This window comes from Eleginops maclovinus, chromosome 17, assembly GCF_036324505.1.
Source record: "Eleginops maclovinus isolate JMC-PN-2008 ecotype Puerto Natales chromosome 17, JC_Emac_rtc_rv5, whole genome shotgun sequence".
NCBI classification, from domain to species: Eukaryota; Metazoa; Chordata; class Actinopteri; order Perciformes; family Eleginopidae; genus Eleginops; species Eleginops maclovinus.
Genome location: NC_086365.1, coordinates 11,259,608 through 11,280,187, shown reverse-complemented (window position 1 = coordinate 11,280,187; position 20,580 = coordinate 11,259,608). Strand labels below are relative to the sequence as shown.

General features: G+C 41.0%; 1 protein-coding gene across 6 annotated transcripts in view; it reads right to left on the bottom strand.

The window, feature by feature from the left end:
• The window catches only part of celsr1a (cadherin EGF LAG seven-pass G-type receptor 1a), a 75,458-nt gene that overhangs the window by 15,189 nt on the left and 39,689 nt on the right, over positions 1 to 20,580 (bottom strand). For 4 of the 6 annotated variants that reach the window (XM_063905903.1, XM_063905901.1, XM_063905905.1 and 1 more), the window contains exons 7-16: positions 6,775 to 6,932; positions 5,142 to 5,305; positions 4,877 to 5,002; positions 3,120 to 3,283; positions 2,814 to 2,999; positions 2,498 to 2,614; positions 2,244 to 2,418; positions 2,000 to 2,141; positions 788 to 908; positions 466 to 649 (exon numbers count right to left, since the gene is read on the bottom strand). In XM_063905903.1, coding sequence (XP_063761973.1) covers positions 466 to 649; positions 788 to 908; positions 2,000 to 2,141; positions 2,244 to 2,418; positions 2,498 to 2,614; positions 2,814 to 2,999; positions 3,120 to 3,283; positions 4,877 to 5,002; positions 5,142 to 5,305; positions 6,775 to 6,932 — 1,537 coding nt within the window. The remainder of the gene's footprint in view (positions 1 to 465; positions 650 to 787; positions 909 to 1,999; positions 2,142 to 2,243; positions 2,419 to 2,497; positions 2,615 to 2,813; positions 3,000 to 3,119; positions 3,284 to 4,876; positions 5,003 to 5,141; positions 5,306 to 6,774; positions 6,933 to 20,580) is intronic. The other 2 variants (XM_063905906.1, XM_063905902.1) reach the window with 1 other exon arrangement.

Genomic DNA, 20,580 nt, shown 5'->3' with positions numbered 1-20,580 from the left:
TGGGACTTTGTGTTTTGTCTACCATTCATCTGTACTGTATTGTCCCACTGCCAATCCAGCTCTCTAGCCAGACTTGCATCTTCTGCTTGACTGGTCCGCAACAAAGATGCGCAGTTTGTTCGAATACAGCACCGGCAGCTGTCAGCGACAATGTTTGTCTCCTTCTGACACTTCATGCAAGCTCACTTGAACACAACATGAACATTTAGAGGAATATTAAAACTGATCCAAAAATGGTTTTCATTCTTAAAATCCCCACTCTTTGTCACTCTCTGTTTCTAATTGTACGTTAGTATTTGTGTAATTTATAATTTATTATAAACACTTGCTTTGAAATCATTGAACTTGACATTTTCATCAAAGAAATTCAGGCTTTTATAAACCTTCAAAGCTATTCCTTAAAGATTTTTGTTCCTGAATTTCTTGTTTTCTTGCCTTAACATTCTGTCAGGAATTTTTACATACCCTCGCATCCAGTGGGAGTGACCTCAGCGAAGGGGTTATGACAGCGGTTACACTGGCGCCCGATGACTCCTCCTTTGCAGGGGCACTGCCCGGTGATGGCGTCACATGTTCGGGACTCTGAGCCAATAGAGAAACACTCGCAGGGGTAGCAGGTGTCCTCGCCTTCTGGCCGATAGTGGTTTTCCTGCAGGAGGAGGACAAAACATATTATATTTAATGAATGAAAAGTGAGCTTTATATATATAGGTGTCCTTTAAGTGCATTTTTAAAGTGATACGATGGTGTTTTAACTGAACCATGTTGTATTGTTTCTTCCTTTTACCTTGCAGCGACACTCTCCGGTGGTCTTGTTGCAGTCTTTATGAAATCCTCTGTTAGTATCACAGTGACAGGGTCCACACACCGGACTGCCCCACCAGCCTTGAGGACACGGCTTCTCCACTCTGTCATCAAAAACAAGAGCATATTAGTTAAAGCAAGTATAATTCAAATGTACTGATTCACTGAATGTACTGCTTTTGGTTGAATTAAATAACTTTTATATTTGACCTGACTTTGTATCAGCTTGGATAAAATGCTCCATATCTGATAGTTGACAATCTGTCCAGTTTATCTGCTACTAAACGCTGTCTGTCGCCCTGAATCTAGAATAAACTTCCTCTACACTTTAAAGTCGGGTAACCAGGTGTGACACATTGACATAAATGCACACACTGAGTCTCTATCTCCCTGTGGAGATCTCCGACTGGGAGATGTGATCTGATAGGGTGCGAGCAGCAGTGTGACGGCAGCGGTGACTAAACATGTATGGAGGATCAGTCGGGCATGGAGGGGGAATCCCACATCCTGCTTAAGAGACGAAATGATGCGTGTCATAGGGGTCAGGTTTCGGGGGGAATGGCTGCTTCTCAATCAGGGCTGGCTAATTCCCACGTGCACTCAGACAATCCAGAAACAACACCACTTTCTGTGCATATACTGTATACAGACTTTTCAATTTCACCTGAAAGTGTGAGCATTTCCTTTTGATGTCTTACCCCTCTCGTTCTATGTGTATATACTATAGAGCTCAGATTACTGCCTAATAAAAATGCTCTTAAAAACAAAAAGAACAAGAGCCTAACATACCTAAGAGAGGTACTGTACGTAAGTGTCTTGGCGGCAGCGTTTGGCATGCATCTCTAAAATGCAGTTAAAATGCAATCTGCATAAGTGTTAAGTCTAAATAAGATAATGGCATGCTTCTGGGTCGACTTCGGAAAATTCTCTGCTGCTTTATGGCACAACAAAGTGCTAAAAACGTACTCCAATTCTTAGAGGGTGGAAGAAATGTCAAGCAAATAAAAACACATTTTCAAAATAAAGTTTCTGACCTGAGCAAAAAGACGAATGACAGCATTTCTTAAGAACTGTACATAACATATCTGTGTAAATATGTATTACTCATTTTAAAGCATTCATGGACAGACTCAATAAACATGACCTTTTTTAAACCCAACTGCAAAGGACCCACACATGGAGGAAGGGACCTTACTTGTTTTCACAGTACTGGCCGAAGTGGTTCTGTCCACAATCACAGGTGTAGCCGTGGGAGGAACTTGGTTTGCGAACGCAGGTGGAAACATGCTCACACGGGTTGAGCTGGCAAGCATCCACACACTCCTTACCAAAATAGCCTGCAGGACAAAGATGAAAGTGTTTGAAGTGACATTCAATTGTTGCTGATAGATTAGTAGAGTTTCATTCGAGTGGATGTGTTTTGTGCAAGTGTGTATTACCTGGGTCGCAGACACAAGTGTGTGTGCTCCAGTCATCGCTGCAGTGACTGTTCTCAGGGCAGATGTTGGAGTCACAGGGGTCAGCGACGTCACAGCCTTTTTCCACGCGGATGTTCTGGCCCTTAGCCATGTTTACGTTTGCAATGTTTGTGGACGTCTCGCCCATATGCACACCCTGGTGGAAGGCAGACAATGGTTGTTTAGCAAGAAGAGAAATTACAAGTTGTTAAAGAAAAACCAAGATTTGGGCTTACCTGTAAGCAGCCGACAAATCCTTTTCTGACATGGTTTCCTTCTCCAGGCAAACCTCCTAAATGAAGAGACTGCAGCTTCAATCCTGGGAGTTCATTACCGATCTCCACTGACTTCTGCTTAAAAACACAGGATAAAAATTGACAAAATTAAAAACTTCACCCACATATACATTTTCTGTTTTATTGTATGTATAAAATGTTTTTGTATGTAGCATTTAAAAAGGCTTAGCTTATTTGAAGACGATGCAGTAGCACCTGAAGCTAAAACTGTATAACTAATATACTCAACTGTCTCTCCGATGTTTTTATCCCTTACCTGATAAATGCCGTAGTCCAGAGAAACAGAAGCCATGTATTTGATGTCTTTTCCGTCTTTAACGCTTTTCAGTTCTACCAGCAGGTGATGCCACTCCCCGTCATTGACCCGAACTTGGGGGAAGCTCAGCGACGCCACCAGCTGGTCCCTCAGCAACACCTCCATACGGACCTGTTGCTCACTCACCTGCATGGAGTGCAGATCAAAACTAATGACAAAACTGCGACAGTTTGCACTTTATGCTGATGATGATGCCGTTTGTGTTTACAATAATTTGTTGACAATGAGCTATCTACTGTGTCTCACCATGAGGTTGATGGAGTTGGCTCCGGCGTTGGCCTGCATTAGGGTGCCAGCTGGCTGCCTGGTGCGAAACATGAGGCCCATGTACCAGGGAACAGCCACGGTGATGTCCATCTCACTCCAGGAGAACAGCGCCTGGCCATCAAAGAACTGAGGAGATGGCATCACTGGAGAGGAGAAAGAGGAAAACAAGATTTATGTTAATTAGGATTACACAGTAATTCCTCCTCTAACATTCCTGGCTCGACAGACTTTCGGAAAACCTACAGAAAATCTAACTCACATACTACAGTATATACAGTAAGCTCCTGTAAGTAAGTGTTGACTGAGTGATCATGAATCACACACACACACACACACACACACACACACACACACACACACACACACACACACACACACACACACACACACACACACACACACACTAAGGGTCCATCCATCAGCACGACTTACAAAGTGTTTCCTCCCACATGATCTACAGCATAAACCCTGTATGTCCTCAGTTCCTCAGGGCACATATTTCCAGTGTTCACGAATATACACAAGTTGTAATTATGGGACAAAGCACATGTTTGTTCCTGTTAGCCACATTAGCTTCAGCCAGACTACTTTACCAAAGCTTAGTCATACATAAACCAAAGATCAGCCACTCCTCATTTATGATTAATTTATCAAAACTCAGCTTTAAACAATAAGAGTAAAACTTGAAGGTGATTTAAGCTAAACGTGAGCAAGTTAGTATGCTCCTTCAGTATGCTAACATGCTCAGATGCTAACATTCTGGTGTTGAGCAAGAACGATTTACCAGGTTCCTCTGAGTTTAGCCACTGATTTATTACCTATATTCATTATGAAGCTTCTTTAAATGTACATTTTGTTACTGTTTTAATAAAAGATTGAGCAACGTCTGGTAATCTTTGTCTTTTAATTCTGCCAAAACAAAGCTTGCATTACATGTTGGTATTACAGAACTCATCCCAAATCGTTAAAAAGATGGTGTGCACTTATTTGATCTGATAGAATAAAAAGAAAAGTGGATTTCAGTCTTTCATGTCAGTCCAGCCTGGATAATTTAACATAACAAATCTCCTGTTTCTTGTGTGGCAGCTAGGTGTGCTAAGCCTCAGTCCAAAAGCATCAATAAGTGACAGAACAGCCAAAAACCTCTTCCCAGCTTGCTGTGATCCCACCCCAGTTTAGATACTGGATACAAGGCTTGGCGCTGGCTATGCGGCTACCTCATAGACGAGAGGGCAAGAAGAGGAATTCACACCTTCGCACATTGTTTGGAAGATCGCCCCGGAGAAGGAAATCAAAGTTCTCTATTTACTATGGAAGAACATGAGCCAGGTTATAGAAATAGCAAAATAGTTAATACCCTACCTACATGTAATTATCTGTAAGTACTTTATATAGTAGGTCCTTGTCAGAGTTTCATGAGGTAGCACATATAGGAGTTCAGTGTGCGGATGTGTTTGTTTTGTTTTATCCTTTGTCTGCTGTTTAGTTGAGTCAGAGAGGAGGTTCTTGTCCTTTAACTCCAGACCTGAGGCTATCTTTAGCGTGTGTACAGTAACAAGCTTCACCGTGCATCTCCAATGTAGCTGCTGCATGAGTCATACTGACTCAGGGGTGGAGCTCTTTATCCTGCTTGATCTCCCGCACACACTCTATTTCCTGGAAGTCCTTCAGACACTGTGCACTTACTGTACATAAACACACACTTTTTGATCTTCCGAGTTAAGTCTTCTTCTCACCTTGTTCACAATTCTTGCCACCGTAACCGGTCGGGCAGTCACAGCTGTACGTATTCCACTTGCTGACACACACTCCTCCGTTTTGGCACACGTCGCCCGTGCAAAAGTTTTTCTTAGCTGGACAACCTTGAAATTGAGCACATAAAATGTCATGATCTCTGAGCCTTTGAATTGTGTGAAGAGAAGGAGATAATCAGCAAGATTATTTGTCTTAATAATAAGCAATGTTGACCATGGCTTAAGTTTACCATGCAGCATATCTTACCTGCCGCGGTGCCGTTGTTGGCGATGTAGCTGGCCATGTCGATGGGTTTGCTATCGATGGTGAGGTTCCTCATGCAGCCCACAAAGTCCCTGTTTCTGACCGGGAAGTCCTCGGGTAGGTTGGGAACCCCGCCCAGCAACAGCGGACCAGTCAAGTCTAGTGACCTGCAGAAGACACAGAAAAAAAATGGATTAGAGCGAAACCCAAAATGTTAAAAAACGACCTTAAAATGAATATTTGTCAATGTTTAAAATACAAGAAAACAGAAAGATAAGAGTCAGAAGTGGACACACACACACACACACACACACACACACACACAGACACACACACACACACACACACAGACACAGACACAGACACAGACACACAGACACACACACACACACACACACACACACACACACACACACACACACACACACACACACACACACACACACACACACACACACACACACACACACTTATTTATCTCTACAATATTAAACGTCTTTACAGAGTTGCACAAAGATAACATAGCTTTGCAAACAGTGTATTCCGTGAACAAAAATACAAATTTGATTATTTAGGAAAATTGTTCTGGTCAGTATCACTTCTCAGGTCACATTATAGGTCTTAAAACAATATATAATTTATATATTGACAATACCTTACACCTTAAACACCTTGGTCAGTGCCATCCAATATTCTACCTTGTTTAAATTGAATCAATTTTGTAAGAGCAAGCTTAAACTGAAGTTCCTTCTGTGTGCCTCAATGTCAAAACATTCTGCAAGTAAACAGGGTAATGCCTTTTTGTATATTTCAGTATGAGTATCCTCCAAACCTCTCTCAGCCTCTGTGACCTGTGCAACAAGTTCCTGAAGGAATGTAACCTCATTAACTCCTCTTTGAAGCTCTCTCCCTGTCTGTCCCCACCCTCTGCAAACTAAATGTGTCCCAGCATGCTAGCCCTCCAAAAGACTCATTAAAAAAAAATCTCACGCTATAAAAATAAAAACTCATTAGTGTTTGGTGCACAGTCAATCGGTTTAAGCCTGTGTCGACGCGAGCTCTGCATGGTCTAAGGCCGTGTATGACAGCACGAGGATGAACTCAGATTAAAAGACAAAAAGAGGGGAGGGTACAGTGTGATGCTGTAATGTAGGCACGTTAACATAACCCTTAAGGTAGAACATATTTATTTATGAGTCTGACTAGTTGTGTGCAAAGTGTGTGTGGTATGTGTTGGAGATAATGTGTGTTAAGGCCTAATCAGAGGAAAAACACAGAAGCCAGGTTTCCACACAAATGTATCATAAATTGTCCCTGAATTTTGAAAAATTGGCTGAAGAGAAACACGAAACTGCATCACCATTGTTACGCAATTCTTAAATATTGCCCATTTAGGTAAGCAGTAGGTGGCGCCATTTGTCTAGTTGCAAAAAAGAGGGTGCAAAAAGATAGCGTAATAAGATTACACATAAGAAGCATGCTCGAAGTTTGTTCCTAATTCATCTTCTTAATCTTTTTTCATTGCACTTTGTTGCATTTTTAATCAGTACATTAACCCTTACACCTAAAAAGTCGTTAACACTATTTCAAGATATCAGTGCTCCACTGAGGTTCAAGACAAAAAACACTATCTTACTTCTTCTGTCCGGTCTGGGTACCCTGGGCAGCGCAGGAGTAGTTTCCAATCTGCTTTCCAAAGCGTATTGCCATGGAGATGTCACAGTCGTCCACAGCAACCACAGCCACCTTTTCTCCCGAGGGTCCATGAGGGATACCTAGTCGCCCAATGTTCGGCTGAAAAACAACAACAAGAGAGTTAAAATCATTATTTCCAGGTTGTTTATTAAGCAGGTAAAGTAATTAGATTAAAAAGAAATCAATATATTGAATCAGCTTTAACACCTGAACAACAGAAACTGAGACAAACTGTGAGCAAGCCAGCAGAAAAGCCCAGAGAAAGGGTAAGCCAACGGTAATGGATAAATGGTGAGAGAAAAAGAAAGCTTAAAGCTAAATTCACTGGATAAACTATTGGTGGCATGAAGTGTTAATGAAGGGTACATGAGTTCATTTAACAAAGCTGTGGATGTACGTCTGAAGAAAACACTTTTAGGAACCACTACTCTACACTTCATGGAATCACATTTTGCTCAAAATGTACTTGTTAACGCTGTATTGACACGGTAAATATCATTTGAATTACTAAGTATTAACGTTAAATGCTTGATTTCTTTCAATTCGATAAACTTGGCTGAGTTTCGCCGCTCGATCGTTGCAGGTCAGAGCTACGCAAACAATGTCTCTCTGACTTTAGCCGACTTGTAGTAGAAGAACACAGTGCTCTAATGGCTTAGGAAACAAAACACAAATGCCCATTGTGCATTAGCTTGCACCTAATGATTACAAAGTAGGCTAATTCCTCCATCAAGGGTCGTGGCCGACAAACGTTGATCTGAGAAAATCAGCTTAGGAAATCGGCCCACCAAATCGCTTTAGTTTTGGCAATATCTAACCTGAGACCCAAGTTCAGGGGAGCGTGTTACTTAACAATAGAGGCATTGGAACAGGAAGCAAGAGGAATTTGAAGAGTTTAGTAAAATCAATGTTTCCACCAATAAAATAACACCTCTTTTCATTGCTTTCATAAACCTGAAAGCTAAAGATTCTTGAGATTAAAAAAGATGATATGGCACGTTTTCTAAGATATGAACAGGGAATTGGCACAATTAACATTTTACTTTCGTGCTGTGAGTAAATACAATGGATCAAAAGTGATACCTCTATCTGCTATCTAAACCTCATGACTACAACAACACGCAACAATAGGAGTACAGATCCCAGATATGATCACAGCGCAGTGTTTACATTATGAGAGGTTTGACTGTGTGAGCAATGGTAAAAGATGTTAAGCCACTACGCTGTTGCATTCACAGCTTACAGCTCAAAGAAACTTAAGAAAAGACACAAATAATTGTTTGTTTTTATCTTAATTCAAACATTGTGTTGTGTTGCATATGATTTAGAAAAAAGTCGACAAAAGAATTGGAACAGATGGAGAAAGAAGAAGAGAGGCATGCATAGAAAGACAATGTGTGTGCATGTGTTTTTCTGCTTCATAAATAGGATTAGAGTAATGAGATACTGGTGGGTCTCTGCAAACAAAGGAAGAGCGGGAAAAAAGAAAGAAAAAAGAACCAGCAACACCGTACAAAAATAGGGACGTAGACAGACCAGAAATAAGAGCCTGATAGGGAAAGACAAAAGAGAAACAGACAGATGGGTAAGCAGTGTCTATTTTGGCTCAGGTGGGCTCCGGTCCGGGCATATTTTCCAACCCACAGGGAGTTCATCGCTGCCACTCCTTCAAAATGCCCTGTTTCCAACGAAAACACTTTCACACTTTCCATAAAGACAAGCAGGAAGGGCAATTGAACAATACTCTGACGCCAGTGTTGTTTTCTTATTTCTTCCTTTTATAATCGGATTTATTTTTCACATTTTAATGCAATCCAAGACGTAAACATAATGATAAAAAAATCCTAATTTTACTACGATTTTCACATGTTAGAATAAAATTCATATTTCTGAAAGTTATTTAGGGCTATTAAAACATAAGGAAAAACTATTATCCATCATAAGGGAGGAATCTTCAAATGTGTTTTTGTCCAAAACTGTTTTAGTTACTATAATTAAGCAATTATATATATAAATATATAAATTGCTGATTCATTTGTCATTCCACTAACCAATAATTCAATAATTGCAGCTTTAATGTCTTTATTATAATTGTAATGAAGAAGTAAAAAAATTGAGTTTCAATGTCCAGAGCCTGGGTTCATGCTGTTTAGTCCCAAGCTTTCCCCTTTGTGAGTATCTTATTATAACTGCATTGTACAGTATGTGGGGCATGTAAAGCAATCATAGTAGTAGGAAACCACACCCTATCACTGGCAGCCGGCCAACCCCCCCTCTGCCCTCTATCTACAGGTGTCTAGTCGTGTTAACCCTTCTACCATCACGTGCGAACAGGTAAACAGTTTGAACGAGCAGCATTATTCAAATCAGAAAAGCCTGTGATGAAGGGACTTGCTCCAGTGAGTGAAAGAATACACCAGAAAGTGTCCTTTTGTTCAGAAAGTGGCAAAGCCCGAAGCTGGAAAAAAGTTGGTATAATGCCGCCGGCAGCAGCAGGAGAACAATGAAAACCTGAAGACAAAGAGGCGTTTTCAAAGATGCTCAACAGGGGCGAAAGGAAAGGGAAAGGGCATAAGAGAAAAAATGCCCTTCTACACTTGTGAGCCAAAATTCACAGCAGAGAACAGACGTTGAAAAATCACTGTGATTGGACAGTGTGCTTTAAGTGAGTTATGCTGTAGTGAGTAAAATCTGCTCCTGAGAGGGAAACAATTTCCCACTTGATTCTGATTTAGTGGGAGTGTGATTTTGCTTCATATTCTACTTTTTGACATATTTCTTGTGTGTCTTTTGTTAGTATCTACATAAAATTGCAGTCCATTCGACATAAATCTTTATAGACTTTATCAAATTAAGGAGTAAGAGAGAAGAATTTCCCTAAATATTCTTTTAATAACAACTCTAACAAAGACTAAACACTTTGATGAAGAAGAATTTTGAAGGAGTGGTGCATCATTTTGGGAAGAAGGTTTCTTTGCTTTATTACCAAGAGTGAAATGATAAGATGTGTGTCAATCTCAAGTCTGTGCGGGACATATTGATGAATATACTTTCCTGAAATGTCAAACTATTCCTTCACAAAAATGAAAAATGAGAGGGAAACTGTGATGACTGTAGGAAACCTTCTCAAAGGCAACAAAAGGTAGTTTTTCTGATAAATACCATATCAAATGATGACTCTTCTAACATAGGAATCTGTAGTTTAACTGATTACAATCTTATCATCTCTTTCGAGTTCAATAAAGAGAGGAAGAGATGAGATAAAGACAGGAAGCAAAACACAGGAGAAAGGCGACGATACCCAGATATCGTACATAATGGACCCGCAACCCTCACGACTCGGGGTGCAGCTGTTACATGCGCTGATAACTCATAGACTGACATGTATATACACACACTGTGTAAGTGCTACATGTATTTAAGGTGTCTGTGTAATGTGTATGTAATATGTAGGGGATAAGGAGCATTACTGCAGCTGTTAGTACATCACTGCTGCTGGCTCACTTCCCACGCTACACCACTTTTAAACACATGCTCACAAGCACTCACTGCATGGGTGAGTGACACCGATGAATACTGACAAACACACCGTGTCAGTCACAGCAATCAAAATAATGTCTAAACCAAATATCTGATGCGTGATAATGCAAGCAATGTCAGACAAAACGATAAAACCTTGTAAGAAAATAGTCATCTTAACTCCGGAAAACTACCAAAAACTCCTTTAATAGGACTTTTTAAAAAAGGGGGTTATTTTAGGAATAAGAAGCTCCTTGTTTGCCAATTTTAAAAGCCTCTGTTAGAATCATATTAAAAACAAAAAGGGATATTATGCTCAAAATGTGAGAAAGGAGGGATAGTACATCCACCCATCCATCCATCCGTACATCCACCCATCCATCCATCCGTACATCCATCCATCCATCCAATGGTAACCACTTATCCGGAGTCGGGTGGTGGTCATTTTACCATTTAATCATATTATTTAAACTATGATATTTGGTTTAAATCTTTAGGAATTTCATTGGAAAATCTTTGCACTGGACGCTGTGTTTAAGTGGTGTTAGTTAGCTGAGGGTTGTGTGTGTTAGCTGAGTAACTATTCCTGGTCCAATTAGTATATGGTTTCAGGCTTCATGCTTCTTTCTGACCCCTGGTACACTTGGCCCAGTCTTTGTGGGGCCCCATGAGAGTCTCTCGTTTACCCTCCGCCCGACTCTGGGCCGCTGAAGATCCCCTCTCTCTCTAACGTGTCGTCTCCAGGGGCGCTAGGCTTGCCGCAGCCATGGTAACACACTTGATCCCCACAGCTAGCCACAAAGACGAGCAGGGCAGAGGACACGAGCGGAATGAGGAACACACACGCACACGTACGAAAATATATACCAAATACTGCCACATGCAATTACAACACACACTTTTTCTTCACACAGGATATAGCTCTAACCAAGCACACACACCCTCTCCCTCAAACTCTTTCAACCCCGGGCTGCCAGTCAAAGCAGACATTACATTTCAAGCAGCCCCGCGGCCGGGCCGAAGAAACTTGCTCTTCAGATTGAATCACATGCAAAACTCAGTTTGACAGTTTGGACAGAAAACACTGTCAAAACGAGGCACTGATGACCAGGAAATATGTGTGTGTGAGAGTGTGTGTGGAGGGAAGGATGGAGGGAATACTCTTGGGTCATTATGTGTTTATGCGTGTATTTGGGAACTATAGGAAGGATGTGTTGAGTGGTCAAGCTGCCTGTTTGTGTGTGTGTGTGTGTGTGTGTGTGTGTGTGTGTGTGTGTGTGTGTGTGTGTGTGTGTGTGTGTGTGTGTGTGTGTGTGTGTGTGTGTGTGTGTGTGTGTGTGTGTGTGGCAGGAAGTGGCTAGCGGAGCTGCAGACGGCCACACGGTTCATTTTGATAATAAAGGAAAAACGGCACACGGTCTCCTATTTCATTTGGGCTCGCCTCAGGAAACGCCATTGTTTCTCTGACCGTTGGACAAACACTACACTTGATGCTTTAAGTTATGTTTGTGGTGTTCCTCTTAGACAAAATAGGTAACAATAACAATAAAGCAAACATGTTTTTACTCTCAGAAGGTATCCATAAAAGATCTGTTTCAGTGCGGTTACATAAACTTGAGCCATAATAAAGATGGGCCCTGAACCAAACTAGTGTGTGTGTGTGTGTGTGTGTGTGTGTGTGTGTGTGTGTGTGTGTGTGTGTGTGTGTGTGTGTGTGTGTGTGTGTGTGTGTGTGTGTGTGTGTGAATAATTCACACTTCTAGGTTTACATAGCCAGAGGGCAGGTGAGGTAATGTGGACATGACAGAGAGTGTTCCTGCCAAAGGGAAGGTGGGATACACTAGCCTGAGCATGACGGCGCCAAAAAACAACTTTATACACACATGCACTCACAAACACACACACAGTTCCCTGGGGCTATGCGCTAGGCTACGATGTCCCATGTTCAAGCCTATAAGTTACTGCTGTCTTCCTCGACTCATCACCCTTCTATCCATCAGTGTAATAGATGGACAGCGGCCATTGTTGGCTTGTAGCTTTCAAACAGCAAAACAAATGAGCGGACGACACGAAAACTGATGTAAAGGTAACTGTATCTGGAACGGGTTGAAAAAAAGCCCTTTTACAACTGGACAAATAGTGTATGTCCACCTGATTGTACAGAGACATCAGTGGGATTAACTTCCAGTGGAATGTTTTCAGGCGTTTGTTAAAGCATATTTTACAGGCAGGTTTTGTCCATTTGATTTATTTTCTAGGATTGATCTTTGCCTTTTTCTTCTGTCTTCTTTTAGAGGGTCATTGGATAGCCTATGTTAAGTCTCAGTGATCAAACTGGAATGGCATTTTGTTACCACTTTTTAGCTCACTAACAGAATGATAGCAGTGTGAATTTCAAAGTTTTTGATGCTGCTATGTTGCACCAACATCATTTCAAGTTGTGGTGCTACTACAGGACTTATGCTAAGCTAAGCTAAACTTCCATGGCTCTAGCTTTAAGTCTTGGCCAGAAAATAAAGACTTTTTTTCTCAACAATGAGGATTTAAATTTATTATAGTAAGCAAAAGGTTGTTTTTAAAGTTAACATGAATAATGGATCTTAGAGTCAAAGAACCAAATTCCTTTCTGTGGCCGTAAAATATTCCTGGGTTGAAGAAAAGCTACCCCTCATTCCTACACATTTAAAATATATACTACTTATCTGAATCTGACCTTTGAGACCGCAGATGTTGTACATGGACCAGCTTACCATTATCTCATACAGCCTTGTAGAGTGCACAGCATAAAGCTATTAAGAAACACTAGGACCAATGCTAATGTGTACCAGTAAAAGCAGTGGCACAATAAAACTGAACTTGATAGGGATCATATAAGAGATAAGAGATAAACATTAGTGGAAAGAGATAAGATGAGGAGACAGAGCCAAGTGGAGAAGGGGAGGGGGGATACATTAGTGCCAGGAGTATGTGGTCATAAACTATATGGATGTCTCCTCTCACTTCATATACACACTAATCATTTTTATCTCTCATTTTCTCCCCCCCCCCTTAAATTCCACTGTTTGTATCTCTCAACATTGATGAGAGGTTTAGGTCATGCTAGGTGAGGTGCGTAACTTTCCTACTTTCAGTGACACACTCACTGTCCTTCACATCACAGGAGGTTGGAATGTAAATGTGAGAGAAGGTGAAGAGGATTAGACATGTGAAAGAGAGAGATGTAGTGGGTTAGGCAGTCATGTATGAAGGCGGTCTGCAGTGACAGATTTATCAGATTTATCTTCATTCCTCAGTGACACAACGCTGTACACATCTGCTCTTCCGGACTAGCCAACTCAATCATCAACACAAAAAAATATGAGCATGAAAAAGCTAAACCGATGCAGGTGTTTTACGACCAATTCGTAGTATCTGTGGTAACACCCCCCTGTCTTTGTATATGGCTCCATTCACCTCTTTGAGCTTCAGAAGCAGATTTATTATCTACCGGTGTCTCAAGGCTAACTAGCTGAATGGTTCTTGGATTTGGAACAGACACCTCCATCCCTGAGTGCTAACTGCTGTTAGCGTGCTAGCTGTATCCTAAACCAATGCGACATAGCAAGCTAAAGTGGCCACAGTACTATTTAAATCTGTTAAAAAAGTTAAACTGTGAAACAAAGGTGTGTTCCATTCATACTCGGAGGTGAAACTCCCCCTGAAATTGGATTTTTGACATGGAAAGTCCGGAGAACATAACCAACCCTGACCTCGAAATCCAAGATGGCTGCTCTACACATCAACTAAGTAAAACTGTAGTGATTTACTTAGTATTAGACCATCTGTCTTATATGTTTCTCATTACAAGCGTTGTACACACAGTGGTGTCCGAAAATTCTTGCTGTGAACATGTCGTATGTGCAATATACTGCATAATGTGCCTAATAACTGGTATTGCTAGCAATTTCATGCCTTAACTTAGATATTACAGGCTGTATAAATTGCTGAAAGGAAAATACTTTTGTAAAACATTCTAAAATAATATAATATTTAGTATCTTTATCATATGCAGTATCTTGCAGTATTTTCTATATCAGCTAAACCCCTTCAAAAGTACTGTTCCTCACACATACACTTAAACCCATACATACACACTTACATACAGAGAAATAACCAGTCAATCATCCAATCACTACAAACCACTGATGCCCATAAGGCATCTTAGTGTAACAAGTGAAGATTAAGGATACAATCACAATAAAATCCCTTTAACGACAATACAGAATAAACAAAAGAGTGTGAGCCTTGAGAAACTTGCTGTCCTTGCTTATTACAAAAGCCATCTCAGATGATTTTCTGAGCGTTGTTAATCCTCTCTGACAGAATCGGTGCTTCCACAAGCCCATTGCTGCCAAAGAAAACACACTCACTGCTCACAGTGTGTCTCACCTACCTGTCTGCTTGGTTGCCAACTGCAAAGGCTCAGACATGTTTAGTTCACCTGAACAAACCTCAATGGATGAAGCCATGAGAGCTGAGAAATGCGCAAGGACTTACTGTGAAAGTTCTGCTCTTATACATTTCTGTTGTATTTTAAGTAATAAAGAAAGAGACTGAGAGACGACTAGTCCGATTCAACACAACTCACTGTCCCTACCTGCTTAATGGAGCAAGACCCTGACCTCTGCGTCCACTAGAAAAACATTAGACAATTATTTAACAGAAGAATGTGAGAGCAACAACATGCAACACCAGGGCAAAGCAGGGGTTGATTTGCATACTTATTAAAGGCATCCTGTGGAGTTTTTGACCAGCAGTATCGCTATAGAGCAAAGTTTTGAGGAATGGGAACTACTAAGTCCACACACCTGCTACAGTCAACCAGAAACCACACCGAAATCTTCAGCAGCCTCTTCTATAGTCCAGACCAGACCATAGGCAGGCTAAATAAGAGCCAACACCCTAGCGTTAGGACCATGTTACCTCGGCGAGGTAAGCATGTACAGCAGAGTTAGTCCAGTAGACTGTACTAGAAGCAAAGCGGGGACTACAGTTGACCCAGGGGAGGGGGGGGGGCACCCATGGGGACTAGCCTAGAGGTCAGAGGTTACCTCCTTCTGATTGAGCTCCAGCCAGGCGGTATAGAGAGGGAGCCGCAGAGCCCCACTGGAGTCCATCAGACTACCCCCTTCCTGGGAGAGAAACACCGTGGGAGAAAGACACACCGTGTTAGACCTGCAGCCCACAACCAAGCCACGTCACTGTGTGTGTGTTTGTGTGTGTGTATATTTATGTTGATGTTGGCATGTATATGCAAGTGCGTTTCTCCAGTGGAAACACCCATCAATGTACAACAAAGCAGCAGAAACACAGAAGATCAAAGTCACACAATAAACGAAGCTAACTAACCGATGCAGTCTGGTGACTCTAGGAAGAGCATAGAGTGGCTTCAGCTTCCCATCACAAAGGGCGGCTGTTAGTAAGGTAAGGCTTAAATATGCTCAATATTGAGAACAGTCGTACTGATATCGATTATTTCAGGTGGTCCTCTCTTCATTGCTTAACTTTAGTGGGTTAGCGTGTCTGTTTCTCAATACTAAAAGCATGCCGCCACAATTTACTGTAGGTAATAAAAGGACTATGGGTAGAACCCTACTTCAAACACTCTGAACAATGTGCATGTGCTGCATGTGTGGTGCAGACCGAGACATACGTGCTTAAGTGTCGTGGTTGGATCTGCTACCAGCCAATTTGCAAACAATAACGACATCTAAAGTAAACCCTAATTCCTTCCTTCCCACTTCAAAAACACCTCTCCCACCACCTCAAACAATAGGCAACAACTCATGCGCTGCCGCCTTTGGACAAAGATGTCTCCGGCAGATTTATATCACGCTGTGAAATACTACGCTATGCCAAGAGCAGGCGAAATTTACAGCAGGAAAAAGACAGGGAACAAGCATGTGAAACCCAAAAACCAGCTTCCACATGTCAACATAAGTAGTTGCGCTGACATGAAACATGCGTTTGGAAGCATAAAAGTAATATTACAGTGTGATAGAATAATGACTTAAAGCAACCAACAGTTATCATCTTATATGTAATACACATGTTCAAATGGTAACATATACTGAAGGAAGCAATTCAATTCGTAAAATGAAACTTCCTGGTATTTAAATGCAATGTGTGTGTTTATTCGTGATGATAACCTTAACTGTCTGAGGTTTGTGGAAACCTGCGTCAAGAAGAACAACAATAACATGGCCCCTTCTTCTAAAAACACACCCTGCAGGGGAATGTAGAGTCTGGGGCTTCAACTCCAAAAAATAACTACTTAACCTTTTAAAAGAAGCACGTAGCAAAGAAAATAGGAAAACATGCACCCTGCTCAGAAACACATGGTGCTGCAGTCAACAGTGTGTGAGTGTCGCCATGACACAACCACACACCTAATAAGGCATGCATCTGTCCCTCTAAGTCTTTATGACCACCCAGGAAATCCACACCGGCCCTCGACTAAGAGCAATAAAACTGCAACACAAGGAGATGGATGGCAACTCCAAAACCACTTAAAGGCAGTGTATTTATTTCAAGAGCAATTATCCACTGCATGTGTGTGGGTGCGTTTGACTGCACATCAGCTTGTCCTGGAATACCGATAAGCCCTAAATCATCCACGAAGAAGTAGATGATGGAAGCAGCTATTGATTTATTAGCACACATTGATGTTCAAAGCATTTCCTTTGATGACGAAAACGCAATTTGTAATATGTTGATATACATGCCAACCAGCTATAAACACAACATATTGAAGAGATATGACACAGAGCAACATTAACAGAGTTCCATCTGATGGATGTCAGTCTAAAACTCGCTCTCTTGTTAGCTCTGTGTTGGTTCTCTAGCAATATCCTGAAGGAAATGTCTGGCTCTTTAGCTGCTGAATGCTCCATTTACGTTCAGCAGCTAGCTGATAGCTTTGTCAGCCTGCTGTTCTGTGCTGGGCAGGTTTAGTACAATGGATTAACAGAGCTTGTTTGCTAAAAATGATACTGATGAGAGTGGTGAGAGTTAACCAAAATAGTAAAGCAGACCATAAAACCAAAACAAAAGGCTGAAAGACGCTAAATATCTGTGAGTTTGTGACTACAACTGACCCTTTTATGAACAACCTTTCCTGTGATGAATTGCTAACATGAAAAAATATTGAATACAGCAGCTTTAAAAGCGTGTCTCTATCTTTAAATCAGTTTTACAGACTAAGTGTTGTAAATATAAATCCAGCTGGGTGGTTGGGTTACATCCAGCAGCGGTGGAATGCAAAAATCCACACACAGTATATTCAGAAATACTTCAAGCTATGCTGTGAAGTAATTTGCACATATGTACTAATGCTTAAAAGACTTGCCATGTAAACAGCACCAGAGTGAAAGCCAGGGAAGACACGGCAGAGGCAGAAAGAGTGAACTTTTGGTACTCGCAGGTGATAAGAACGAGCTACGCCTGTCTGAGAATGCCGTCTACACACCTTAGCTGTAAATATCATAGCCCATATTAGCAAGTCTATCACTATTAAAATGTTTAAAAACAAGCTTGTGTGCAGAGCAGCATGTCGTGCAGCAGAGGCATCTCATGTCAGCATTCGTTCTATGCTACGCTGAATTTGACACCCCGTGTATGGATCGCAACAAACTTAATTAGAGTTTACTCATAGCGTGATTAACAGTTTAGTGATGTTCAAACCATAAACATTTATTCTCATATTTCATATTCTTGTTTAAAGACAGCCAGTGAAACATGAACGTTAATGTGATTGATATGCCTGCAAGTTCCTTCTTGTTTATCGCTTTCATGCTTCCCATTTGAAATCATGATCAGCAAGAATATAAGCCTGGAGCAGAAGACTTATGGAAAAGGATCATATAGGATGCAGCCACAAAGGCATTTTATCTGTCAACACCAGTTTAAAGGGTCTGCATTTAGGATAAGTACTTACCAAGATCATCAAATTAAGCCACAAAATGCTGCAAAAAAACTTAAGGTGATTCAAAGTTTCATTTCAATTTGGACAAAACAAGTACGTTTCCATAACTTTTTCAGAGTCTCCAAACTGCATTTCATTATTGTAGTTAGTGGAGAGGGTGTGTTGTTTGTTAGTAAGTAAATAAATCTTGAATTTCTCTCCTATTCTGCGGATATTTAATCCTGATGTATTCCATGCAGGTGGTCTGACAGATATAATCATCATTTAACTGACATCCTGTCCAGTGTCCAGCTAAATAACATAATTTCCTGCAACGAGAGACATCATTTCCTGTAGTGAGCGACACATCAAAACCCAAGACAAAAACCTCCTGCTCCAAGAATACCCATCGCCGCGCTCTGTGTGTGTGTTATGTGTGTTTCCTGTTTAGATTTGCCTTGCTGACAAAGTCAACTGTCCTTGAGACGCCGCACCGTGGAATTTCAAAAATGTCTTTATCCTTCCACTTCTATTGTGTAACATTTGTAATAGCAGTTTGGACATGTGCACACATTCAACACACACACACACACACACACACACACACACACACACACACACGGAGTAGATCTGTTTGTGTGCCCCCCACTGATGAAAACACACGCACAGACAGCTTTCCAACCGACCTAGATCTTTGCTACAATGGCAAGTCCACGTCTGTTGTCATGCCGACCCTCCCCCCGACCTCTGACCTCTGTTTTTTAGCAGAGGCACCCTGGTTCTTAAAAGAGAACAGCAGCGGCTTTAAAAAAAGGGGGCACCCATACAAACATGCACAACTTCAACCGCCTCATCATCTGACCCAGTAAATCACCGTCTGTGCGTGCAAGTGTGTGTATTGTGTGAGTGTGCCGTTGGGACCGTTGAAAAACAACTGAGGGCTCCTGTTGGGGCGAACAACCCTGGATTGAAACAACTTGTATTGAATGTACAGTGTACAAGTTTCACAAGTTTTAATAGGCGGATAAAACATAATATTGCTTTGTTAATTACATACACAGCATAGAAGTGGAAAAGGAAGTTTGAAATATTGCCAACCTCACATAGGCTGAAGTTATGTGAATGAGCCTACGTTTTGTTTTGTTTGAGGAGAAATTTGTGTGAGATGTAATTACAAATCATAATAGTTTATATTTAGCGTAAGGTCAAGTTTGTAGACCAAATAACGTCACATTGTTTACGGTTTTCCTATTTTGAAACTGTATCTTACCTTGCTAACTGTGTTTTCAGTTGACTTCAGTCAGCTAGCTCATTCAGTAAGCTATGCAGCATTCACAAATATTTACTGAGTCTAAGTATTTAGCAATTACAGTAAGAACTAGTTAGTGTGTTGGTACTTGTTTAAATATATTTGTAAACCTTTAATTAGTTAAGAATTACATTATACATAGGCCAAATTTAAGCCTACTTAGGTGGCATGATGTTGTTTGAGGTCATTTGCATTATTTTTATGTGAAAAAAATGTAAACTAGTTTCACCTTTATTTTACTCTTTAATCGAAACAGGTCACAACGGCTGTATTAGGAAGCTTACATTAGCTTTGCACTGAAATGTGTGTGTGTCTGCTCTTGCATACAGCAGTGTGCTTTCATTCATATCCACACATTCACATGTCAACACCTCTGATCTATTGTGAGAACATTACTGCTTTCTGCCATATATATTTCCACTAAACCCTCCAGCAACTGATGTGGGATTAAATTACCATCAATCCACCTACTGATCATTCAACACATGAAGAAAAGCTGACCCTATGGCAGCGCTAAAGTCAGCTTCAGGCTAATTCAACGGAATGTGTCACCAGCTTTGCAAATCATTGGTTTGCATTGAGACTGACACATGTAGAACGCGCATATGCCCTGCTTTATAAGCTGATAACACCAGGACACAATTTCAATACTGGTGTAACAAGTGTGCGTTTGTGGGCATAAAACTTGTATCTGCATGTACCAGCAGCAAAGCGGAAGCCTGTAGGATCAGTCGAGCTAAATTAATCAGAATAATAAACTGCACAAACTGCAACAAAGCGGAAAAATATGTTGGGAAATTATTCTCTTTTTGTTTCCGTAGAGAAGTCCCTACAAATACCAGAAAACCCAAAGCACAAACAAAACAAAGAAGTCTTTAGTGCCAACAGATTGTACTCTGCAGAAAATATCTAGGGTAGTTAGGGACCTTGCAGAAACGTAAACAAGGCAGTGCAAGGTTTAAGTTATTGTCTCTAGG